General features: G+C 33.8%; 1 protein-coding gene across 1 annotated transcript; it reads left to right on the top strand.

Annotated features, from left to right (window-relative positions):
• Positions 1–19,065: 19,065 nt before the first annotated feature.
• LOC136813545 (uncharacterized) lies at positions 19,066–27,586 on the top strand. Its single transcript, XM_067070059.1, has 12 exons — positions 19,066–19,317; positions 21,885–21,935; positions 22,825–22,895; positions 23,112–23,189; positions 23,406–23,561; positions 23,804–23,990; positions 24,082–24,228; positions 24,443–24,493; positions 24,664–24,726; positions 24,975–25,037; positions 25,437–25,481; positions 26,230–27,586. The coding sequence occupies exons 1-12, from the start codon at positions 19,293–19,295 to the stop codon at positions 26,532–26,534; spliced, it is 1,242 nt and encodes a 413-aa protein (XP_066926160.1). The 5' UTR covers positions 19,066–19,292; the 3' UTR covers positions 26,535–27,586.
• Positions 27,587–27,632: the final 46 nt, after the last annotated feature.

Below are 27,632 nucleotides of genomic sequence, written 5' to 3'. Positions count from 1 at the left end.
TCGATAATGAAAATAGATCTGGATTACATAAATATTACATGCTACAAATTGTAAGGCCTGTCTGCCGTTTCTTGCCGTGTCAAATCTAATAGAAAGGTCTCGAATTAGTTTTTTGATTTTTAGCGTTTTATTTGCTTTGATTCCATGTAATATGCTCGAAAAAATCAAGTAAACAGAACAGAAAATGGTTTCTATAATCTATCGACCTATTTGTATCACACCATTTAGATTATTCTCATAAAAACTTTGCTACCAACTGTAGTCTAGTCAACATTCATAGAAGACAACCTATACTTTGATAGATCTACCTAGTTATGAAAATAAAATTAACCTTAAATAACAATAAAAAAACCCTTGAACGACGGGAAAAAAGAAGGAAAAAAGCATGAGCCCATCAACCTTGTCTAAGAAAATATAAAAGATAACAACCACCCAGAAACACCGGTTAGTGTAAAACGCAGGTCACAGGTCACAGGTCGCAGGTCACAGGTCACAGGTCAATAAAGTGCAGACCGGAAAAAAAAATAAGACCATAACATATACATAACATAACATCAATACATAGCGCATTAAATAATAAAAAAGTAATACATGCTATTTAGATATTATAAAATGACAATTGAATAGAATAACAACCTATTTTGACATAGTGACACTTACTTACAAAAATAATGACAAAATCATATAATATGATGCCTAACAAGACAAAAGCACGAAAAATATTTATAATACAGAATGTGATGTGGATGGTGTGAATGGATATAAAATGACACCAAACATAAGCTTGCAAGGACCCTAAGAGAGTGGTTTTAGAAGGATGGAACTAATTAATTATTCAGTTATTATTTCAATGTCTTAATGACAATTTTTGACAAAAATATTAACAGAATCATAAAATATGATGCAAAAACAGACAAAAAAACGAAAAATATTTATAATACAGAATGTGATGTAGATAGTGTGAATGGATATAAAACGGCACCAATCAGAAGCTTGTGAGGTCCCTAAGAGAGTGGTTTTAGAAGGATGAAACTAATTAATTAGTCAATTGTCATTTTAATGACTTAATGACAATTTTTGACAAAAATATTGACAGAATTACCAAATATCATGTCTTACAAGAGAAAAACACCAAAAATATTCAGCATGCCGAATGTGATGATAACAATATGGCTGGATATAAAATTACACCAATCAGAAGCTCGTGAGTTTTCTGAGAAGGTAGTTTTAGAGCGATTTGTTTTATTATATGTAACCATCATATAACATTATAAACATTACAATATGTAATATACCTGTTATACGTATAATATGATTTCAAATATTTTCTGGTCTGTGTTATACACGGCGCAAACTGCGAAAGATCGATAAAAGCACATGGTTAAATTTTGATGTTTGAAATGGTTTTATATGGATGAAATTGCTAGAGAATTATGTTTTTGATAATTCTTTTTGTTTTCCAAACATTTTCCTCTGCAATGACATTGATTAGAGTTAACCTGTCATCACTGACCTGTGACCTGTGACCTGCGACCTGTGACCTGTGACCTGCGTTTTACACTAACCGCAGAAACACCCGATTTATCAAAGTTTCCATTTGCAAAATTACCATATTTCAATAAAATAAACTTGCCTAAATCCCATCCCGAAAAGGAATGTGCAGGGGAAGGAGGATAAAAGCTCTTTCAACCACCCGGACAGTAGTTCTACCCCTGGAAGAAAAGGTAACTTGACCCCCGTACATTTACCTCTGGTTGATTTCCTGTTAACCACATGTCCTACATCTCCCTGCTCAATCTTTTTTCTGGAAAGGCCCAATAGACTCACTTATTCAATAATTGATTGTTCACCAATGGGTGAGTCTCTCTAAGATGTTCAGTAGCTGTCAGTAGCTTAGTTAACAATCTCCACCGTTCAAATTCTCCGACTTGATCAGTAACATCAGCGATCCAATCATTTATTATTTTTTATCATTAGTTATTATTCATTGTCTATAACAAAAAAAGATTACCAGGTATTTTCAGGACGAGTGATAATGTGCTGCTACAATTATAGATTGAGTATATCCCGTATCCCACCTCGAGAAGACTGTGTAACTAATAAAATACATTTCATGTTAACTGTTATACCGTTCTGTTTGATAGGCTTATAGGGGGAGATATCAATAAATACTATCTAAAAGTATTGAATATTTTTCATGGCTAGCCACTTAAAATACACTATCTTTTTTAAGCACACAGGGAAAGAAGTGTGCTTAGCAAAATTTCGTTTAGTGAACTTATGAAAAATTTTTATTTAATTTCTTTCCACTTATTTTGATTTTTAGTACGTTGGGGATAGAAAAATTATGATACTTTCAATTTTTATTTCGATAATTATCAGAATAATAATTAAAAATTATTACCAGAAAAATACTTATAAGAAGATTGCTGACTAGCAAAATTAAATCGACAGGAAATTTTTGAAATACACCTTTTCGACTGTAGCTGCTAATTGCCACGCGGGCATTTTTTTACACCCTAAAACCGTCCTAGCCTTTTTTCGCGCCTGAAGACAATAGAAAAAAGTGTAAAAAAAGGATTGGATCGAGTTTAGGGTGATAAAAAATGCCCGCGCGGCATTTGGCGGCTACGGTCGAAAAGGTGTATTGTATTTAGAAAGAAAACCCACCCTATATCTTCTATTTTTGTAGATAATTACCGTTTCAAGACCACTTTTAGCTGATTTGAGGCTCATTCTCGAAATTAAATCCACTTTCAGGAAAATGGCACAACGAAAACGTCGAAAAATGGCCTAAAATTCTATTTCTTCTTAATCACTTTCATTACTGTTCACAAAATCAACTAAAAATATAGTGTCGTTCTTGGTTAGACAACTTTTTTGTCCAAAATGCTGCCTACTTTGATAGCTACATACTCATCTGACCTAGAACAAAGAACAATAATTAAGAAATGATTTCAGAAGGACTAATCTTCCTGGAGCAACAGATATATATGTTATACCACCTCTAAGATGGACATTTACTTTTTTCCCTTATTTTATATTCTGACGTTATATTTTATTAATAAAAGAGTAAAAAACGAAAAAAAACGATGAGGCAAAAAACGAATAGATATACCTTTTAAAAGACTTTATGTGAGATACATGGAAAGTCTCATCATTAAATTTTCCGTAAGGAACTTCATCTACCATCGTCAATAAATTCAAGACAGCCAAAATATGCTCACGTTCGTTTACCTGAAACATGAAATAGTATCTATAAATCTAAAACTTCAAATTTTTGGACCGAATAGTTCGCTTAACCAAGATACATAAGGCAATGTCATGCTGAGTGAATTAATACATTTAATATACATCAGTTTCATACATTCTTTATTTCTTAAAAAGGCCTCAAAGTTAATACAAATAAGTATATGTCCCAGTCTCGTTTAAAAATCTAGCATAACAAAATTTGACATTACACTGTGTCTGTAAAAACGCGGTCAAAATTTTGACTACATAAATAAATTATTGTAATTCATTTAATAATTACATAATTAAGTACAAATAAAACATTGAAATTTAATAATATATTCAGATTTAGAATCTCTGTGAATTACGAGTAAATTAGATTGAAATCATGTATAGTCTGAAGCTGACCGTGTATTTACATGAAAATTTTATGTACACATACCTGTATAAAATAGTTAATCAAACCAAACTTGTTGTCACCATGAAAATCGAAATGAATGGCAGCGTTGTCTCTTGATGGTGAGCGGGTATATTTTTCGGATTTAAGAGCAAAGCATTTTGTTTGAAGTCTTTGGAATTCATACAAAGTCTCTAGAATAAAATGCAAAAACCTCAATCAAAGTAACTTTAACTCACGAGAAATAAATCATAAATTTGTTAATCAGGAGTTCTAAAATCTCTAGCAAACAATTCAGCCCGTCTTCAAGGGCTCTGAATTCGTTTTATCAATTTGATCGGAAAACTTTAAATCAACTTTTGAACATGATAAAACCTATGGCTAAAGGTTTTGGTATGTAATATATAGTATTAATGTTTGATTGCCTTGATTGACAAATTCCTTGAGTTGAGGAATGTTAGGGGTCTCTGTGAGAGTTGTGAAGGGTCTATGACATTGAAATTCATTTTCAGCATCTCTAAAGTGTTAAAAAAAATCAAATAAATGTTTTTTTTGCCAAATCTTGAGTAAAAACCAAAATTGGAACAATTCTATGTAGTATTACTGTAGATACTGGTAATACTGTGGAAATAAATAATCTACCATGGTAATAAAATAGTGGGGTTGTGGTTGTTGGCACATTTTCATGCATTTCTCATGAAAGAAAAACGTTAACTCGTAGTTTCTCCCCCTAATCCTAGGGGTTTGTATTTTCAAATATTTTTGTAAGGGGTCGTTTTGCTTTCAGCTTAAATATATACCTTTTTCCAACTAGTTTGTTATAAAAACTCTACTCTGGTGTCAAAGTGCTCATACTTGAAACTAACTCTGAGAGTCTCATGTCTACATTGACTGATTTAACTACCTGAATTAAAGCAAAATATATATGATTAAAACATAAAATGTATAAAACTTTCATGACACTCAAGGAAATCAATGAGGTGAATTTTGCGAGTCTGTAGTTTTTTCCGTGTTTAAGTCTAAACAGAGCTTTACGCCGAAAATACATTCGAATTTTCAAATGTAAACAGCGCTTTGAAAATCGAATGTTTTTGAGTGTTCACACGAGCGTGCAAATGTTTTCGAATGTTTTGAAACAATTTATTTTAGTAAGTACGTTCAATCTGGACAGTCTGAAAAATGTTGTTTGTCACTCGATATTTCGAAATCATTGAAATCTTTTTTTCTGAGAGGGGAAGGACTCTGATATTTTCTTTTTCTAAATGTTGCATACCGGTATTATTTTCATTTAACAGAGTCAAAATGTATTTTCTTTCAAAGAATTATGATTTATAATCAGGAAACACTTCTTAGTAATTTTAACTGTATTTTGGATGCACAAGTTTATTGGAAGGGCATTATTTTTGCCCAGAGTTATAGCTTCAGTTTTCATTTTTATTCACTTCTTTGTTGTTTATAATTCTTTATTTTATTCTCCAAAAAGCTTTAGATTTTTTTTGGTGTTGTCAATGATGATGATGTTAGTGCAATTTAAGAACGAAGAAGATGGGAAGAAGAAAAAACCGAGCTTTCTTCAGTTTTGAGATGTTTTTGAATTTGAAATGCGTGCTGGAGCTCAACTGCAATAAAACAAAGGTTAGTTAACTTTTATTAATTGTGGATTCTTGATATTATTCAAGTCGCAGATGACAAGAGCAAGAGAATTCTCTCACTTTCAACTGAAGAAGGAGTTGTGGTACCACCTCAAAATTGGTCGAAATTCATGGAGAATCCAGCCTGACTCAGATCATTATTATTTGCTGGCAAATGCTAAACCCCCTTCACTCTCCTCACTTTAGATATTTAATTTCCCTACATAAGAGCTAAGGCTCTTTCATTTTCTAATATCCCTGTTCTGGCAGAATGTAGATTAAAATGCTATGTTATGCTATTATGGTCTTTTTATAAAGAGAATGGAAGTAAAAGATGGGTATTTTATGCTAACCATCCCTGTCTCACTGAAAGTTTTATCTCTAAGGTTATGGATTGATGACACAAATCTTGATTTATATTATATTTATTTATATTCTTTCTTTTTCTTCAGGATGTAGAAAAAATGGATTTCAGATGGTTTTGGAGTCATTTTTTTCTGGATTTTTTATGTCTGAGCTACAGAAAGTTTAAAATATATTGTGCATTGTGTATCAAAAAGTCACCTTGTCTCGTTCTTCTAAATCTGATGTCTAGTCCTTCTAGTTTAGATACATTCCCATCCTATGAATGAGCTATAAAATATTTCACAAGAAGAATAAAATTCATTTCTTTCCTTTCAATTTTTGCAAGTTTCTTGATTTTTGAAGTTCATTTTGAGACATTTCGCCTCTTTTTCTTCCCCGCCTCCTTCTTAAAAAAAATTCACTTTTTCTACGCCAATCAGATCTCACGTCTTTTTCCCGATCAGCCAATCACAATGGCTTGTAGAGGGCATTGCGTAATTTTTTGTCTGGTCTGTAATTTTGATGTTTTCTCGAATCCAATGAATTTTCTTTAGCAGAGTAATGGGGCCCACTAAACCTGCAAATGCAGCGATTGTATTGGCTATCAAAAAGCCATTTTAGATTTTCTTGAAAGCCAGATAAATTGCGGACCGAACCGTGGGTCGGGGCTATTTTTTCATGGTCCCTATCTCGAATAACAGGAGATCAAAGTTTGGACTTCGAAGATTCCTTTGACAAAATAACTTCCTGAAGAAAATATTTAAGCCATAAAATTAGCCCCGACCCTAGATCAGGTGCCCCTATGTGCAGGCCACCCTAAACAGTTGTTTTTAACCCTTAACTCTCGGCCGAGTCGTTGCTTTTTTTGATAAACAGCAATTTTGGGACCTTACTTCAGTGGTCGTTTACTCGCGGTTTTTGACAGTTTTAACAAAAGAGTTTGCCCTAAACTTCAGTTAAAAGGTTATATTTTCACAATAAATCAATTACACAATATTCTGAACTTGTTTATACGTTTAAATTTGAGCTCAATACTCTTCATTATGAAAATCGCAAAATTTGATAAATTTTACAGACCAGAAAATTCACCTCATTGACACACTCGAGTAGATGAGAAAAAAAAGAAAATACAGTATCACAGTTTTTATACCTGTTTTTCAATCATCTGTGTTCCATGGAAATAATACTTGAAATCCCCATTCCAATTTTCGTAGTTGAACCCTGACATTGACGCCCAAAGAGGTCCATTAATACGTACTTGACTTGGATAGTGAACTAGATTATGAAAGTTTGCTTTACATTCTGATTTACCTAGTAAGAAAAGTAATAGATAATGTAGAAAAAGATAAACATTGTAAAATCAGTATCTTTACAGTGTTTTTAGATCTATGCGTGGACTTAACCCTTTGCATTTACTAAGCTTAAATGTATGTATGTATGTAATGTTATATATTCAATGGCTATACAGATTTGAAAGCATTTCAAAGAAAGCCTACCGTAAAGCCTTTAAGTATCTTTAACGAATCTCCTCAAGAATTTTTCTGCTAAGGATAGATCACTTTCAGTTACTTCCTCTTTTTGAAGAACGAAAACTCCATTAACCAGAAGAAGAAAATTATACCATTTCAAATGCGATCATTAGTAATGAATAATTTATGCGAAAAAAAGACGAACGTACCTCATACAGGTCTTTAAAAAGCCAACATTCGGATTAAAATAATTGTCGTCACAGAGCCGACATACGGTGTCTGTTCTACTCGTGCACATTTTGCTTAGAAAGTAACCCACCTCGCAGGGGGTGCATGCCCTAGGTGCCATGATTATTTTTATTTAGTGCCTAGAAGAAAATGAAGATCAAAATTAAGAATACTTTACACCTTACCATGAAATAACGTCAAAATAGTAAACCGTTTTTTGACGCCAATCATGGATGAACCCACCAGCTGATTGGTTGAAAGTGACGTATTGACGGGATTTATGCCACTTACAACCAATCAGCTATTGGGTCTATGATGTAATGCCAGAAGACATTGCAATAGTCAAAATTACAAATAGAAATCATTAAGCGACTTAAACAAACTAGTAAATGCGCAGCCCTTTCACAATTTAAGCGTTGAGATGTGTATTGTAAACCAATTCACCGAAATAAACCATGTGACAGCAGAGTAATTGGAGAGAAAGCTCTTGATATACTACATACATTTTTGATTAAAAAGACTATGTAGAGGGAAAGAAAAAAATTAACATTCATGATAAGTTTGTACTATGAATAACACGAAAGAAAGTCCGAAAATGTCCATTTTGACTTCTCAATACATGAAAAACAACAACATGAGCTTTTTTTAAATTACAATATTTCATACTTAAAACTAGTACATCATTCAGGTAAAAAGTTCTCTTAAAATAGTTCTCTTACTTCTCTTATACACTCTTGTACTATGAACCATACATGTATGGTCAATCAAAATAACAAGAATATACATATCATACACACAGACTCGTCTTCACTGTAAAATAAGTCGAATCCCTTACAAATGGAAAAAAATCTAAATGCAATCAAGGAGTGGTTTAAACGTAATCCAACTCATGATATGATTTAAATGTAATTCGTAATTCCTGAAAAAAAAGGATTACATTTAAATCACAGCAAATATCTTTGCTATATAATTAAAATGTAATCCAATGAAAGAAAAAAATCGAATTACATTTGAATTACATCAATCAATTTCATGAAGTGTTTTAAATGTAATCCAATTTAAAAGAAAACTCTAAATTACATTTGGATTACATTGCATATTTTCCATATCAGCATTCGATAATGAAAATAGATCTGGATTACATAAATATTACATGCTACAAATTGTAAGGCCTGTCTGCCGTTTCTTGCCGTGTCAAATCTAATAGAAAGTTCTCGAATTAGTTTTTTGATTTTTAGCGTTTTATTTGCTTTGATTCCATGTAATATGCTCGAAAAAATCAAGTAAACAGAACAGAAAATGGTTTCTATAATCTATCGACCTATTTGTATCACACCATTTAGATTATTCTCATAAAAACTTTGCTACCAACTGTAGTCTAGTCAACATTCATAGAAGACAACCTATACTTTGATAGATCTACCTAGTTATGAAAATAAAATTAACCTTTAATAACAAAAAAAAACCCTTGAACGACGGGAAAAAAGAAGGAAAAAAGCATGAGCCCATCAACCTTGTCTAAGAAAATATAAAAGATAACAACCACCCAGAAACACCCGATTTATCAAAGTTTCCATTTGCAAAATTACCATATTTCAATAAAATAAACTTGCCTAAATCCCATCCCGAAAAGGAATGTGCAGGGGAAGGAGGATAAAAGCTCTTTCAACCACCCGGACAGTAGTTCTACCCCTGGACGAAAAGGTAACTTGACCCCCGTACATTTACCTCTGGACATGGGTTGATTTCCTGTTAACCACATATGCTACATCTTCCTGCTCAATCTTTTTTCTGGAAAGGCCCAATAGACTCACTTATTCGATAATTGATTGTTCACCAATGGGTGAGTCTCTCTAAGATGTTCAGTAGCTGTAGCTTAGTTAACAATTTCCACCATTTAAATTCTCCGACTTGATCAGTAACATCAGCGATCCAATCATTTATTATTTTTTATCATTAGTTATTATTCATTGTCTATAACAAAAAAAAATTACCAGGTTATTTTCAGGACGAGTGATAATGTGCTGCTACAATTATAGATTGAGTATATCCCGTATCCCACCTCGAGAAGACCGTGTAACTAATAAAATACATTTCATGTTAATTGTTATACCCCCGGGGGGGTACTAGGGTAAAATGGGTTACGGGGATGCTCCGCTGGTCAGGGTACCTTTTTTAACCTCCATGAGTCCCTGGTAGGGTCGCCAAAACACGAGAATAGAAAAATCAGTCCCTCGTAGGGTGCCTATTTTTGGAGAATTTGGGGAAAAAGTAGAAAATTTTGGAATTTCAGTCCCATTCAGGGTCACTTTTTTCGCAAATTTCGAGTCCCACGTAGGGTCCATTTTTCGAACCTCGGCGGAGCACCCCCGTCGGTCGACAAGGGTAGTACCCCCCCGGGGTTATACCGTTCTATTTGACAGGCTTATGAGAGGAGATATCAATAAATACTATCTAAAGGTATTGAATATTTTTCATGGCTAGCCACTTAAAATACACTATCTTTTTTAAGCACACAGGGAAAGAAGTGTGCTTAGCAAAATTTCGTTTAGTGAACTTATGAAAAAATTTTATTTCATTTCTTTCCACTTATTTAGATTTTTAGTACGTTGGGGATAAAAAAATTATGATACTTTCAATTTTTATTTCGACCACCCTAAAACCGTCCTAGTCTTATTTCGTGCCTGAAGACAATAGAAAAAAGTGTAAAAAAAGGATTGGATCGAGTTTAAGGTGATAAAAAATGCCCGCGCGGCAATTGGCGGCTACGGTCGAAAAGGTGTATTGTATTTAGAAAGAAAACCCACCCTATATCTTCTATTTTTGTAGATAATTACCGTTTCAAGACCACTTTTAGCTGATTTCAGGCTCATTCTCGAAATTAAATCCACTTTCAGGAAAATGGCACAACGAAAACGTCGAAAAATGGCCTAAAATTCTATTTCTTCTTAATCACTTTCATTACTGTTCACAAAATCAACTAAAAATATAGTGTCGTTCTTGGTTAGACAAACTTTTTTGTCCAAAATGCTGCCTACTTTGATAGCCACATACTCATCTGACCTAGAACAAAGAACAATAATTAAGAAATGATTTCAGAAGGACTAATCTTCCTGGAGCAACAGATATGTTATACCACCTCTAAGATGGACATTTACTTTTTTCCCTTATTTTATATTTTGACGTTATATTTTTATTAATAAAAGAGTAAAAAAAGAAAAAAAACGAATGAGGCAAAAAAACGAATAGATATACCTTTTAAAAGACTTTATGGGAGATACATGGAAAGTCTCATCATTAAATTTTCCGTAAGGAACTTCATCTACCATCGTCAATAAATTCAAGACAGCCAAAATATGCTCACGTTCGTTTACCTGAAACATGAAATAGTATCTATAAATCTAAAACTTCAAATTTTTGGACCGAATAGTTTGCTTAACCAAGATACATAAGGCAATGTCATGCTGAGTGAATTAATACATTTAATATACATCAGTTTCATACATTATTTATTTCTTAAAAAGGCCTCAAAGTTAATACAAATAAGTATATGTCCCAGTCTGGTTTAAAAATCTAGCATAACAAAATTTGACATTACACTGTGTCTGTAAAAACGCGGTCAAAATTTTGACTACATAAATAAATAATTTTGTAATTCATGTAATAATTACATAATTAAGTACAAATAAAACATTGAAATTTAATAATATATTCAGATTTAGAATCTCTGTGAATTACGAGTAAATTAGATTGAAATCATGTATAGTCTGAAGCTGACCGTGTATTTACATGAAAATTTTATGTACACATACCTGTATAAAATAGTTAATCAAACCAAACTTGTTGTCACCATGAAAATCGAAATGAATGGCAGCGTTGTCTCTTGATGGTGAGCGGGTATATTTTTCGGATTTAAGAGCAAAGCATTTTGTTTGTAGTCTTTGGAATTCATACAAAGTATCTCTAGAATAAAATGCAAAAACCTCAATCAAAGTAACTTTTACTCACGAGAAATAAATCATAAATTTGTTAATCAGGAGTTCTAAAATCTCTAGCAAACAATTCAGCCCGTCTTCAAGGGCTCTGAGATCTCCTCTGAATTCGTTTTATCAATTTGATCGGAAAACTTTAAATCAACTTTTGAACACGATAAAACCTATGGCTAAAGGTTTTGGTATGTAATATATAGTATTAATGTTTGATTGCCTTGATTGACAAATTCCTTGAGTTGAGGAATGTTAGGGGTCTCTGTGAGAGTTGTGAAGGGTCTATGACATTGAAATTCATTTTCAGCATCTCTAAAGTGTTAAAAAAAATCAAATAAATGATTTTTTTGCCAAATCCTGGGAGAGAATTCATACAGTCAAAAGGAGTAACTCTCATCATCACTTTTATAACCAGATACTTTCTAGTCTGTGATATCTGAGTTAATTTTGGCTTATTACTGATCATGCCTTGTAGTGACTAAATTCCAACCTCCCATTCTGTTTTGAAAATTTATCAGAAGCTGAAATTCAACAAAGAAAAATCGAAAGAACAAATAAAGTCCACTTACCTTCGAAGTAGTTTTGGTAACAGTAGTAGTTTTCTCTGCAACACCAGTAGAATTTGTTTCGACACGTTTAGCAGGTTCATCTTTTGTCTTGCTTTTTGACGATTCTTCCTTTACTTCGACTTCTTCAACGTTCACTTGTTGTGCCTCTTGTGGCGTTGTTTTGATTATATCCTGTGAGTCCTGGGAGAAAATTCATACAGTCAAAAGGAGTAACTCTCATCATCACTTTCATAACCAGAAACTGTCCGGTCTGTGATATGTGGAGTTAATTTTGGCTTATTACTGATCATGCCTTGTAGTGACTAAATTCCAACCTCCCATTCTGTTTTGAAAACTTATCAGGAGCTGAAATTCAACAAAGAAAAACGAAAGACCAAAGGAAGTCTAAGAGTGTCAAGATTTTTTTACGTTTGTGCTTCTGGGGTACCTTTTTATAATATTTCGACTTGCCAAGTGCTTCAAGATATCTCGCTAAACTCAACTTTCGTGCTCATAAATTTTTTAAACCGCATGGCTTCATTTTAATCAGTTTACAAACCTCTAAGATTTCAATAACACCATTATGACTTCTTGATACCAAATTGAAATCGATTCCAGAGGCCTGTAAAATCAAATATTAGGAACATCAGTATGACAGCTTAAAGTTTAGGCTATCCCTAAAAATGTTTCGATTGTTTGGCTTAAAAACTACACTATTCGAACTCAGAACCTGAATTGTTTGCAGAGAGGTATGAACTCCCCTGGTACCCATCCCCCTTCTGTAATTAAATCTAATTTCATCTCCCCTTTTTTTACAGAAAGTCCATTTCGATCGAAGGAAACTCGCTCTATGCACCACTTACCAAAATGATAAAGAAAGAGTACAGTGTATATTATACAGTCACAAGTCAACAATTTCACACTAGCGTTATTATTAACATAATACCTTTTTGCCATCCATTATCACATTTTAAAATCTAAATGTTGCTATGTTGAAAGTGCTTATTTAGTTTACTATCAAGTTAAACGATAGTAGTGGACTTGAGACTGAGAAACAGACTGACTGAAACAAACATTTCCAGCCCCCCAGTTTTTTTTGTAAATCTTGGTACCCCTTCCACAAAAGCCCCACAAAAAAAGTTGGCATCCCCCTATTTAAAGGAAGTTGCATTTATTATGACCTAGATTAAGGGAACCTTTTCTGGCGAAAACTTAATTTTGGCAAGCATTTTGGCGAATAGTCAAATTTTTTAATTTTCACAAGAACTTGTGATAGTTGTGCTCTCCAATTTAGAACTTTCATGCAATATCCGAAAAATTAATCAGAAGCTAAAATTCAACAAAGAAAAACAAAAGAACAAACAAGTCCACCTACCTCCGAAGTAGTTTTCTCTGCACCAACAGTAGAATCAGTTTTCTTGGTTCCTTTAGCTGGTTCATCTTTTGTCGTACTTTTTGATGATTCTTTCTTCACAACGACGACTTCTTCAACGTTCACTTGTTGTGCCTCTTGTGGTGTTGTTTCGGTTGTGTCCTGTGGGTCCCGAGAGAGAATTTATACCGTGAAAAGGGGTAACTTTCATCACTTATAAAGCAGATACTTTCCAGTCTGCGATATGTGAATAATTTTGGCAGATGAGAGGCTAAATCTGTTCTATTTTGCCTTATCACATTGGGGAAGTGTCTATTTTGCATCTATTGTTTTATTTTCAAAACAAAGTCAAAGCACATGCGTGCATTTTTATTGTATAGACTATTAGTCGTTGTTCTCTGCAAAACAGGGGTGGTACAGTCCATTGAATTTAAAGCCCGAAGGGCTTGAAGTGAATCTTCTATGTAGGATTTGAAGCCAGTTATTTCCTCCATAACCATGGGGTTGCACAGCCAGTGTAATTTCACAAAAAATCGGCATTTTAAAAGCTTCACTTTTTTTGTCTAAGAAAATTTAAATTCAACGGGAAGGGAACTTTCGGTCGGGGTTGTGCATGGTGTAATTTGTCGTTTTTTTTTAATTTGACATTCTCGTACTTTTTTGTTTTGTTTTTGTTTTTATAACCAAAACGTACTTCAGAATTTGGAGATGACATCTGGTTACATTCTGGAGACAGCATTGTTTGGTTTGTATTAGATTCAGGAGACGCCTAAAACAAACAAAATGAAAATTGGATTTTTGGAAAATTAAGCAGATATTTGACAATAAAAATTGGATATCGAGAATTTTTCAGTGGAACTTGATGATAATAAAAGGCATTTTATTTTTCCCTTTTTATTCAGTCTTTTATGGCTTTAAGATGTTATTTGATGATATCATGTTCACCGTTCTTTCTCTTTAATTAGAAAACATTTCTAATTTCTTTTCTAAACTGCGAAAGAGTGACATTGTATAGCAATACAACTGATGCTAAAACAAGATTCCACAATCCATGGACACTCCAGAAAAATGAAAATCAAACTTTAAAGGTTCTCGGACATCCGTTCAGGATGCTGGCACATCCAAAATCCTCTCACAGACAAAACTTGTTTTTTTCTGACATATAAAAGTGTTTGATAAAATGCAATCTTCTTTTCTCTCAATAGAACGTGATGTCTTTTGACCAATGAAATTTCGAGAATATTACTAGTGCAGGATAACATTTGGAGAATGTCAACTAAAAGTTCAGGGTTTAAACAATTTATTCCTGCTAAAAAAGCAATTCCAAATTTAGACAAAGAATTTCCATAAAGAATTGTAAATATTATGTTGAAAGTATGAAAGTGTGAATTCCTGTCTAACTAGTAAATTCGTAATTAACTTCCTTAAAGATAGTACCTAAGGAAACTAATTTCTGAGGGAACTAAAGTTAGTGTTTTTTGCGAATGTAGCCCCAAACCGCAAAATCTAGCTCCCAAAAAGTTTAACAAGTACAAAAACAATGGCTAAATAATTTACAGAGCGGTTAAACTTTTTAACACGTCTATAAATCCCCAAATTTAAATTCTGCAAAAAATCTCAAATTATTATCTCAAAAATTATTCCCCGCAAAAAATAGTTCCCTTAAGGTACTTATCATAGTTAAAGAATGGAATCACATGAAACTGAATAGACCTTTTCGCCTTTCCATCCGCCATCTTGAATTGTATGCAAAAATACAGGAACGAAAAAGCCGTGGTTGGATTTAGTTGGAAAATATGCAAAACATATGCAAGTTTACACAAAGATTAAAAAGACAACAAAGCATCTTATAAATAAATTTTATAATCATTAGAACAATAAAAGATGGAATTTCTTAACCCAAAAAGAATAAACCAGCCGAGGCTGGAAGGTCAGCCAATAGAGCTTAGCTATATAGCTTTAATAAGTAGGTTAACTGATGTAAGAGATGTACTGAAACAGAGTAGACTAAAAATGTTGAATAATGTAAAAAATGTGAAACATTTGATAACTTGATTTAAAATTATTTAAAACAAGCCTGAGAGCTCCTCCAACCCCCTACCCCCCACGAGAAGATCAAAGTATACTTCTCTTTAGCATTGTAGCACTGTTTCTATGACATCAATAGAGCTTAGCTAGATAGCTTTAATAAGTAGGTTAACAGATGTAGGAGATGTACTGAAACAGAGTAGGCTAAAAATGTTGAATAATGTAAAAAATGTGAAACATTTGATAACTTGATTTAAAATTATTTAAAACAAGCCTGAGAGCTCCTCCAATCCCCCCCCCACGAGAAGATCAAAGTATACTTCTCTTTAGCATTGTAGCACTGTTTCTATGACATCAAACAATTAAGCTATAGTTCATTACTATAAAATAAAAGAGAAACATAGTGTAATTAAACTTTTTGTTAATTTTATTCCAGTCAGTTCATGATACATTTTTTCTGTTGAATGTAGACAATATCCATATCTGACCAAAGTGTTATCTAGAAATAAATAAGAAAATTGCCAAAACGTCAGAACCAAAATAAAGATATCCATCAAATATACATAGAAACTGTACTTTTTGTTTTACTTGATAAAACTCCAAGAACACTTTAAACTAACAAGCTACAAAGCGCAAACTCCAGAAAAACACAACTTGCATCAAAATCTTTGCAAAACGTAGTTCATATTTATAACATTTCAACAGGAACTGTATTTTGGTAGACTTGGTCAAATTACAGAAACCATTTGTCAGTTGTCTGCAAGGCCAATGAGGTACGTAAAAACTGACTGCTATTCAGTCAAAGCCAAAATTTGGCAAGCCCAGAAAAACATAATTTACATCCAGTCTTCGTAAATAAATTTTGTAGTTTAGTACCGTCAAGTTACACAACATGCACACAACCATCTTGAAGACTTTGCTGGTCGCAAATGATAATCGAAAGCAAAACTTAAAATTCATAACTATGCAGGGAAGCTCATTTTTCCCCCATTTTGCTTTAAACTCCCTTTTGATTGGTCTATGAATTTGGGCGATCGCTTTACCGCCTTGGCGGAATAAACACACAACCATAATAAATAAATTCAACAGGGCAGCGGAGTAGCAATTAATTTCAACTGGGAGTCCTCTCTTCTGTGCCAAGCACTGGCAGTGTTTTTTTAACTTTAAAACAATGTTAAATGAAGACCAGATGGATCTGTTTGTTATGACTTTGCAAGTTGTGACGAGAGTGTGCATGTTGTGTAACTTGACGGTATAATTCATTAAATTCTAGAAACCATTTTTCATAACTTTCTGCAGTCCGCTTTCTGCAAGTCTGATAAGAGATGTATAAACTGTTATCGCCATTCATTCTATTCCATCATTCAGTCAAAACGTGCGCCAAGGTTAGAAAAGGTTAGAAAAACACAATCTGCGTCCGGAACTGCGTGAAAAATAGTTTGATCAATTTCAACAAGAACTGTATACATTAATATTAATATAATTGATCAAATTCCAAAGACCATTTGTCATAATTTTGCAAGTCCAATAATAGGAGATGTAATGTCATCATTTGGTTCCCGTCATCTGACCGACCCTGGTTTACGGTCAGCAGGTAGAGTTGGAGAGTCGAAAAGCTTTCTCGCTGCTTTGCTGGATTTCCACTGTCGACCTCTGCACGCTCTGTGTTTACAAGTTTTCAAATCGAAGTAGCGAGCCGCATGCTAATGGAGAGTAAACCGAAAACCAGTTTATCCACGGTTTCTCAATTTCTTAATTCGGATCAGTCCACATGCCCATGGATTCCCTTTCAACAGGATGTAGCTGCTTTTTAAAAGAAAAATATTTTTGACCGACCGACCGAATGACCCCGACTTTTTAAAGTAGAAATGACGGGAACCAAACAATTTTTGCGATTCGCCTTATCAAACACGTCCAAACCAAGTCCAAAAAAGCACGGTTGCATCCAGTCTTTAACAAATTTAGACAGTAGCTGTACTTTTGTAAACTTTATCAAATTCCAACAACATTATAACACCATCAATCCCACCTAGAGGCAAACAAGAAAAATATGTTTTTATTGCAAAAACTAATAAAAAGCAGCAATAAAAAGTATCAGAAAATTCAACATAAACAAAAACTTGAGCAAACGGCTTTAAACCTTCAAAAGATGTAGAAAAAGAATCCACTTGATGAAAATCATGTGTTTGATTTGCCGAGTTAAAAAAATAAATGACATAAATAGAAGCTTGCAACAGATTTTACACTGGAAATACTTTGGTACAACACTGACTTATCACATCTGACTTATCGCTTGAGCCGCCATCTTGAAACACCACTTTATGAAAACAACGCACGCTAAAAGTACCCAAAAAGTTAACCCGATCGGAAGGAAGAAAGTTTAGAAATCAAAGTGAGATCGGGAAATCGGATTTTTTTTTTGCCGTCTTATGATGATTATTATTTATTATTATAATGTAACAAAGTTCTAGGCCACGAGGGCATCTGGAACTGATCGTGATTATACGTATTTTACAATTGTCTTGTGTTGAATCTTTTCGGGTGTTTACTCCATGCAGTGTTGAGTCTTTCTTTGAAGACTTTGACTGTCTTTGCCTCAGCGACATCTTTTGGCAATTTATTCCAGGTTGGTATAGTTCGATAAAAGAAGGAATTCGTTTGTACACCACGGAGTCCATCGCTTCCAAAGTTTGGAATCATCTCAAAGTTGTGCCTTCTGTTTGGTCGCGTTCGACGGGCTATCTTGTTTGGGATGGTATCTTTTTCGTAATAGTTGATGTGCTTGTAAATTTGGACCATGTCACAAAAGTGTCTTCTAAACTCGAGCGTAGGAAGATCTAATTCACGCAATCGTTCTTCATAAGACATATCACGACATTTTTGAACAAGTTTTGTTGCCCGTCTTTGAACTCCTTCAATCAGATTTACGTGTTTACGTAGAAACGGAGACCATACTGACTGAGCGTACTCCAGATGCGGGCGAACAAACGCACAATACAATGTTTTAAATGTACTTGTACTCATATTTACAAATCCTCGATTGATTATGCCAAGTATCGCGTTTGCTTTTTTGACTTGCTTTGCAATGTGTTCTTCAAATGTAAGTTCTGAGTCAATGAGGATTCCAAGATCTTTTTCTTCAAAGACGTGTTCCAATTGGCGTCCATCTAGGGAATATGGATGAGCATGTTTGATGTTTCCAAACTTTCCTAGCGTCAGAACATGACACTTTTCAGGATGGAATAGTAATAGCCAGTCTTTCGACCATTCTACAAGTGTGTCTATATCATTCTGAATGGAAACAGAGTCTTCGATGCAATTGACTTCTTTGAAGATTTTGGTATCATCAGCAAACAGTAGGATCAATGAGATGACCTTTTCAGGAAGATCATTGATGTATAGCACGAACAGCAATGGTCCCAGTACACTACCCTGTGGAATACCACTCACTACAGGGTCTGTAGTCGAGAAGGACTGGTTCACTTTTACTGATTGAGTTCGACCTGTTAGAAATGACGTTATCCATTTTAAGATTGAACCGTTGATGCCATATGCTGATAGTTTCTTGCATAGTCGACGGTGGGGTACAGTGTCGAAAGCCTTCGCAAAATTGAAGTAGACACTATCAACAACGTTTCCTTTAGAGATGCTCTCATAACATTTATCCAGATAGTACAAAAGCTGTGTCACGGTTGAACGGTTGTTAATGAAGCCATATTGTTTGTTCGATAAAAGATTATGATCAGAAAGGTGCTTCATGATATGTTTCCTCAGTATTGATTCCATTAATTTGCACACTACTGATGTCACAACCCGTTATCACCGTTAAATCAACGATAATCATTAATTTCGCAAGAGTCTTAAATCAATGATTATCCGTGATTTTTAAGTGCCGTGTCCGCCGCCTTGCGCTCACTCCTCCTCATTTAGTTTGCGCTTTAATAATGGTATCCTAGTTGCGTAAGATTTCCCTGTATTCTGCTCATACTTCATTCAGTGCCAATCGACTGTGCTCTTATATCCAAATTGACAAACACACATTGCTAGTTATCTCGTTATGGATTCTAATAAGCAAGAAAAAGGTTTGTTTGTTTTATTTTTTTCAAATTTCATCACAGAAGGATCATCAATCAGTGGGTATATAATTATCTGGACATCTGATATCATCCACCAATCGATATAATAATATGGATATCTAATAATATGGATCAGCTTTAGCTAGTGCTAGTGCGCTAGTTAGCAGGATGATATGGATTGGTCATTATGATATGGAGATCATTGTTGTAGGTCGATTGATCATCGTTAGGTTGATGGATCAATAGGTCGACAAATTGGTTGGTTGACGTATTGGTTAGTTCCAGACGATCTCAATCAAACGGAATCGACGGTCGAACCAGTCGAACCAAATCGAACGCAATCAACCGATTGAAATTCGATTGTCGAACGCAATTGAATCTCAATCGAACGTCAAAATTCTGGGTAATATTCGATTGGTTCGATTGTTGTTTGACTGGTTCGATCGTCGATTCCGTTCGATTGAGATTGTCTGGCTTTATTCTTGCAGCTTCCCAACATCCAAGCTCTCAAACATCACAAGCCCAATGAAATTACTTTCGATTTCCCGTAGAAATTATGCGATGAACTATCCGGGGGTCAATGAATCGACGATCGAACGCAATCGAACATCAATTGAACGCAATCGAATATATATCAATCAAATCTGAAAATTGCGGTAATATTCGATTGAGATTCGATTGCGTTCGACAATCGAATTTCAATCGGTCGATTGCATTCGATTTGGTTCGACTGGTTCGACCGTCGATTCTGTTCGATTGAGATCGTCTGTTTAGTTGGCTGGCAGGCCAATGGATTGGTTGGTTAAGGGATTGGTAGTCAATGGATTGGGTATAGGTCAGCGGATTGGTTGGTTGATGAATTTAGTAGGTCAACGAAGAAGGTAGGTCAACTAATTGTTTTTGGTTGACGAATTCTCAATGGATTGCAGGATTGGTAGGTATATGGGTTTGTTAGTTGATGGATAGGCCAATGGATCGTTTGGATTGATAGGTCGGCGGGGGAATGATGGTTGCTCAATGAATTGGTGGGTGGGATAGATGAATGGATCGGTCAACGAGTTGGTAGGTCGATGGATTGGTAGGTCAACAGATTGGCTAGTGGATAGATCACTAGGTGGATAAATCGTGAGGTTGTTTGATCGTTTAGTAGTGCGATAATCAAAGCGCTAGATAAATGCCCACTGAAAATTGAAAAGTAGGAATTTATTGAAATATTTCACTGAAGCATCAAACTTTTTTATTTTTTTATATAATTATGAATTAAAAGTTTTAATTTTTTTAGAAATCATAGGATAATTAAAGTAAATTTAAAATGATTGAGTGAATTGGGTGGACGGGCATTTTGGAATTATGCTTTGTCATACTTCTAAACAACTGAAACCATCCGGGGATAAGTACCGTGAAGTCAAAATACAGGCTAACATGCATAGCCCTCAAATAAATGACCTGGCTGTTCATTAAAAAACAAAGTTAAATCAAAACAAAAATGGTAGAGTAAAGCTGCGAGCGGAGCTGCATAGTTGTATTTTAATGACCAGCCAGGTTTTTATTTGAGGGCTATGCATGTTAGCCTCCACTGATGCAAGTTACCCAATCTCTTGGTATAGAAGCAACAAAGCCAATTTTGTATTCGTAAGAATTGAAGATAAATAAATTATGAATTAATATTACATACATTATTAACGCCCCTGTTTTTTAGTTTTGTCTAGTTTCCAATCTCGGAATATGATGAACCCTCGACTGACCGAAATTACAATTATAAATTATTGTGGAATTGAACATGTAAGGCGAATGTTGCACTTTGTTATGCACTGGTTAGGTTTATGGGTTGGTAGGTTGATGGGTCGGTAGGTTGATGGGTCGGTAGGTTGATTGGTTGGTAGGTTGATGGGTCGGTAGGTTGATTGATTGGTAGGTCAGCAAATTAGATGGTTGATGGATTGGTAGATTGATGGGTTTGTAGGTTGACAGATTGGTTTGCGATGAATTGGTAGGTTGATGATTGGTGGTTGGTGGATAGGTTGGTTGATAGATTGGTTGATGGATTGTTGGGTCGATGGATCGTTAGGTTGATTGATCATTAGGTTGAATGACCGCTAGGTTTATGGAGTTTCTGTATTTGCTTGGACGAGTAAAGCCTACAAACTGTGACTTTCAACCAATCAAAAACTGCAGTTTGATTCTGCAAACACACCTAAACCATGCTCTGTAACCAGAAAATAAGATGAAAATAGCCTTATTTTGTTGTTTATTTTTCTGAGGCCATAAAAATGTGCCTTTAAAATTCCTTGTTTTTCTTCCTGATCTCTCACTTACAACCTAGAAATTCCCAAATAAAAAGGAGTAAAAGAAAGATATATTTCTTTCAATAATTTTTTTTTGAAGTTTCTTTTTGATTAAGTATTTCAAGTAAAGTAAAGACTTGTTTTAAATATAAAAATCAAACGATGTGTGAAAGAAACTGGTTTTAAACTTTGAGTACAAATGTAGATGATTCAATTAAATTGAGGAGTAACTTATACAAATTTGAAATTCTTTTTTAGGTTATTTATGATGTATTTTATATTTGTCAGGAACAACTAACAAGAGAACCTTGAAAGAAAACCAACCATCATCAGTTAAAGGTATACATCATTGTTTTTAATGTGATGTTCTTCTTCTTAAAATCTAACCATAAGCCGATATCGGAGAAATACAAGAATGTCTTGCTTTCCAATTCTTTCCCCTAAACTCCTTTAAGAATCTACATGTTACTTTTTGTACATTAAAGAAGGGTATAATTAGTTATAATAATCATTTTTAAAACATTATTGAGAGACCTTAATAAAAATGAATCAGGCCCTTTTTTGAAGAGAAGGACGAAAGGGTGAGTTTTTTACATAATATTGAGAAGGGAGGTTTTAAGATGGGCTTTGAAGGGTCCAATGACACCCATTATGTTTCAGTAAAATATTTTTCAACCTTTTTTCAGCTACAAGTAAATACAGTAATTCAATAATTTACTTGTACAAATTACTGACCGATTAACAATCTAACTAACTAACTGACATGACATGACATGACATGACATGACATCAATTACTAAAATCACGATGACTTTAACATTGGACAATTCGACGTTGGACAATTGACTGGGAGACTTTACAAAACATTTTGACTTGGAATGTAAGTTTTGAATTTCAAAGTAAGGAAAATTTAAAACGGTCGAAAGTTAATCGAGTACCCTTAATAAAAGATGAAGCTTTGAATGAAGCTCAAATTGTTCACAATTTGTTTGTAAAACTTTTGATAAAAAATAACCCTTGTGTAGAGTGGTTGGCAAACGACTTCTCCAACTCCAACCCTGACCCTGACCCTAACTGATAATAATGAAACTCCTGTCTACAGATCCACAGATTGCAAAATAGGCTTGCATCCTGAGGTATGACATCGTTTGCTGACCGTGTATATCATGTGGCTAGTTGATTCATATAGAAATAATGTTTACAGAAGGTTATTAATTTTACTTTTTAGATAGTTGTACAGTAAATTTGGAAGGTGTTGATCAAGGTGGATCGTCTTTAAAAAAGCAGAAATTAAACAAGGTAAAATGATACGGCTTGATCTTAGAATGCTAGCCATTTCTATATAGGAAAATAATTTTGAACCTCTTTTATTAATGTGAACATTCTTTTAAGATTTGAAGTTAAAATTTTTCTCAATTCACGATTTCCTGTAATTTTTTCTCAGATAGAGATATAAAGATATAAATACTTTATATTATTTTAGTTCTAACTGTCACCTCTTTTCCTTTCATCTAGTCTTGTCAACACTGTAAAGAACCGCTGAACATTAATGCCTGCCAGAAATGTGGTTCTTGTGGCAAAAAGCAAAACAAGGTGAGAAAGATTCTTTTGTGAATGTATTCTCTTAAGTTAGGATATATAGCAAGATTTTCAGTTCTCTAATTTGATCTTTCAATATAAGGCTGTCTTACAGCAAAATGTGTGTATCCATAATTCAATAAATTCCAAAGGGGTAAAAGGAGTCGAACCCTCGATATCATGGTAGTAATTTCAAAACTTGTTAAATATTTTTATGGCATTCTTTTCCAGTGTTGTCAACATTGCAGAGAGCCCATGCCCAGTAACGCATGTAAGAAGTGCAGTCTCTGTGGAATGCAGCAATCAAAATTGACAACCACAACAATGGATGACATCCCAAAAGGAAAAGTTGACCTGTGCCAACAAAAAAATATTATCAGAAAAAGAGTAAGTTAAAATATTTTTTGTTGAACCTTTTGCTGTTTAGAAAAAATAGCCTAGAAACTTTGCAAATGAATGGGTCCTTTTTTGTTCTTTTTCATTATTTACCTCCTTAGTATAGCCAATAATACAGTAAACTTTTAAAGGTTTTATAGATAGATAGTAAATGAGCTTGATTCTTTGAAATTTTTTAAATAATTTCATAACTAAAAATGTTATTCTCAGCGTGTTTCTCTTCTTATCTCTAGTTAAATACCCTAAACAAGAGGTGTAACAGCCATTGCGTTGTGCTTTATTTGAGTGGCGAGCAAAGGGTCCATGTCGATGGATATGCGACTCCTGGCTTTGCCACTCATTTTATGGAAAGCCTGGTGGTGGAGAATAATGTTGTTTTTGGTGATGTTATCAAGGAGACATTAAAGATGGCATATAAAGGTATACTTTTCACTATCTAACAGCATCTGTTTTCCCTTAAAAGATTTTGTTTGTTTCAGCCTTAAACTTATTTTCACCGATGTTTTTTTAGATTATCGTAAATCTCAATCTGTGGTTACAACACCTTCTGATGAGGCTGAAACATTATCGGACAATGTTGAAACACCTTCTAGTGAGGTTGAAGCACCATCTGACGTTGTTGAAACACCCTCCAAAACTGTTGGTCCTGGTACTGAAAGTAAGTTCTTCCCTTTTTGTTGGAAAAAAATTCGACATAAGTGTGTTGCTTTTTCAACCGAGCTTAGTTATTTCTCGCATTTTTTCGATCCTTTTGCTAATAGGACAAACGTAATCGTGAACCGTGATGCTTTGGGTATTAAGTAATAATCATTGTTAGATTTGCCTTTGGAGAACTGTTCTTTTTTGTAAACTTGCTTTTATTTATTAATCAGGAATGTCCGACGAAAATAACGCGATGACAACGGTGACTCTTTTGTTCGAAGGTACGAAATGAAATCCTGCACTGTTCAGATTCGTCGTTTTACCATTACTTTTAGTTTTAAAATAAAGTTATCTTTTTTAAGAGCCTTCTGATGCGTTAAAAATGATACCGTTACAAACTATTTGCTTAGCTTATGAAAATTTAAAGGCTATAAATCTGCTTGTTTATCAGACTCTGATGTACCCCAACGTTGTGTGCCAAATGAAACCGGCGAAACCACGCAAAATGTGATTGGTAAGTTAAATGTGTTCTCTGGTTTTTGATAGCCGAAAAAATCTTCACCTCTATGTGTCAAGTCAATAAATTTTCTATAAAAAATACAAAATTTTAGCAAATTCAAATACTGCTCGTTTTTTTATAATGCTAATTAATTTCTACTAACCCGTCTTTCATTATGACGTTAAGCGTTTATTAAAATTTAGAGCAACCCATTTTCTTGCTCAATTTTTCATCTACAATGTATTGATTTGATTTTATTTCAGTGTCAGCAGAAAGTACTATTGAAGAAGTGCAGTGCCCCACTCAAACCGAATTAAGTACCCAAGGTAAGGAATGTTAGAACGAATTGGTTGGAATTGGATAAACTTATCTATATTGTTCTGTTACGAAATTTGTTGTTGTATTCGTTCATCCAAAATATCTTAAAGCTTGATCTTGACGCCACACCATTTCTATCTTTCTCGTCTATAAAACTCCCAAAGGATTTGTTCGCAACAGCCCTTTTTTTAATTTAAACTTAAATTGACGTCCGTCTTGATCGAACTTAAAATAATATTACTCTGACAATTGTAACAAATTTATGTTTGAATTTACTACAGATTCTAGCCTAATTAGGAGGGAATACCAATTATTAAGCGAGTATCTAATTTGCAATATTACAACTTGCAACTGCTAGACGGATTGATGTGTTTTTACCTGTTTTAACAAAGAAACTTTCTTTTTAGGTTCAAGCCGTGTCGAAGCTTCAAATATTGTTGAAGGTGTCATAGGTGAGAACATTCTTCTTGTCGTATTATATCAGGGAACGAAAAAAACAGTACAATAAATAGATGATTTCGGCTATGATGCGTTTTGTTTTGAAAAACTCATATAGTTCCATGATTTATGGCACCAGGTAGAAATTTAGGGTGTTTAGTAGTAACTATGAAATAATTTTTTTTCAAAAGAGTTTTGTAGTTGAAACTTCGTTATGTTTTTTTTTTATTCTATTGATAGAGGAAAGCCTAAGTTAAAATTTGAGGTATAAATTTTTGAAATTGGTTCAGTATTTCATGAAGTTAAAAGCTTTACTTTTCAAAAAAAACTTCTCTGAAAGCATTAAAGTATGCCTAATTTGATAACCCTTTTTAAAGTATTTTTTACTTTAAAAGTTTATAACTTCGTAAATTCTGAACCAAATTGGAAAGTTACAGCTCAAAATTTAAGTTGGGCTTTCCTCTATCTAATATAATAGAATTTCTAATGAAAATAAAAATTAATCAGAAAACCATTTGGGTGGCTCCACGTTGCCACCAAACACTTAAACTTTTTTTGGGTCACCCGGTACACAAAAATGAAAAATTGTGTTGAAACTTTTTGATTCACTGAGAAAGTTTCACATTGTAAAAGCTTTTACCCTATGTGTTATGTTCCTAAAGTGAATAAAAAGGAAACAAACGAAATCATCTATACAAATTGAACGTTATCGATTTCAGGAAATGGCTTTTATCTAATTTACTTTTGCAATTTCGATTTTAGAACTCTCCAAAGGTGCTATTAAAAAGGGGATGATCGTCCCAGTATACGCGGACCCCTCTCACCAAGACTCGTTTTGGTTATTCTTGTTAACTGACGTATACCCTCGGAAAATTGAAGGTATTTTCTTGGAGAAGATTAAAAACCGTGAATATAAACTTGGCAGGAAACAATCGTTGACGTGGAACTGCATAATTCGGAAAAAACGAAGTAAGGCAGAATTTTACGTGGTTAAATTATTATACGACAATGACCTCTATCACCTACCCTCAGCTGCAGTACAATTTTTAACGGCATTTACAGAATAGGAAGTTTTGTAAATAGATTTAATCCTGCAAAAGTACTAAAAATTTATAAAATGAGGGTCTCTATAGACTGGCTTCCTTTGTATCGTCTCTTTATATTATGGGCCTATACTAAGTGTTTTTGAGGGCAATAACGTAAAATATTGAGCGACGTCAAATCGTATCATCCTGAGCTTACGAGGACAATAGGTTTTAACATCGCTCAATATTTCACATTATTTAGGTAGGTGATTCATTAATTAAGCTATGATAGTTTCACTAAAGTCAAGAAAAATTCTTTCTTTCGTGCTCTTGTTGTACTCGTTAAATTAGTCTATATTTCTTTTTTCAAATTATACTATTATTTCATGTTAAGCGATTGTTTTTTGCCAAGTTTGTATTTACAGTTTATACACGCTTCTATCAAGGTCATAAATAGGAATATTATATTGTATTCTTTGCATTGCATATATGCTGACGCAAGCAGAATTTAAATCAGAATAATCTATTCAAATTTCGAAAAGGTGATTTTGATCCTGACAGCGATAGTAAATGAGTTTGATTCTGATTGGTCCATTAGATTAGTTATACTGCTATTTTTCATATTAATTTTATATACTATTTTTAAATAATGAAGAGAATCTTCTTTCTTGGTAGTGCTCGATATTTTAAATAGAGCTGTATACTTTTTTCGTATTTAAATATATATATTTTTCTAAAAAAGGGTATATTGCTCGTTCGCGCACCTAGAAGGAAAGCTGAGCAAACTAGTTTCTTTTGTTTCAATAATTTAAATTTGGCGCGAATATAGTTTGGCGGATGCTAAAAATTTAAACCTCTAGGTGGCGTAGAAATGGCAAATCAAAAAACAATTAAACTTTGGCAGACGAGGGAAAATTTTGGTGGGAACTTGATTTAGAGGATTATGGACAAAACCCTAAGGTATACGATGATAATATTTAAATTAGTAGTTTTGATTAAACCTGACATTTGTAAAACATTATATTTTATAACCATAGGACATTTCAATTGTTCTTCATGATATGACATAAACATAAACATAGCATTAAAAGTAATATTTCGTTCTATTCTTGACCTCAAATTTATATTCATTACACACTT

This window comes from Clytia hemisphaerica, unplaced genomic scaffold (genome assembly GCF_902728285.1).
Source record: "Clytia hemisphaerica strain Z4C2 unplaced genomic scaffold, Clytia hemisphaerica genome assembly, whole genome shotgun sequence".
NCBI lineage: Eukaryota > Metazoa > Cnidaria > Hydrozoa > Leptothecata > Clytiidae > Clytia > Clytia hemisphaerica.
The sequence above is the reverse complement of the archived record's forward strand: the minus strand, read 5'-3'. Positions and strand labels throughout refer to the sequence as shown.

What these genes read in the sequence shown, in the direction of transcription:
- LOC136813545 (XM_067070059.1), top strand. Translation starts at nt 19,293, where the DNA reads ATGGATTCTAATAAGCAAGAAAAAG. An exon ending in AAAAGCAGAAATTAAACAAG is followed by an intron (nt 22,896 to 23,111) that starts GTAAAATGATAC and finishes CCTTTCATCTAG; the next exon opens with TCTTGTCAACACTGTAAAGA. An exon ending in TATTGTTGAAGGTGTCATAG is followed by an intron (nt 25,482 to 26,229) that starts GTGAGAACATTC and finishes TTTCGATTTTAG; the next exon opens with AACTCTCCAAAGGTGCTATT.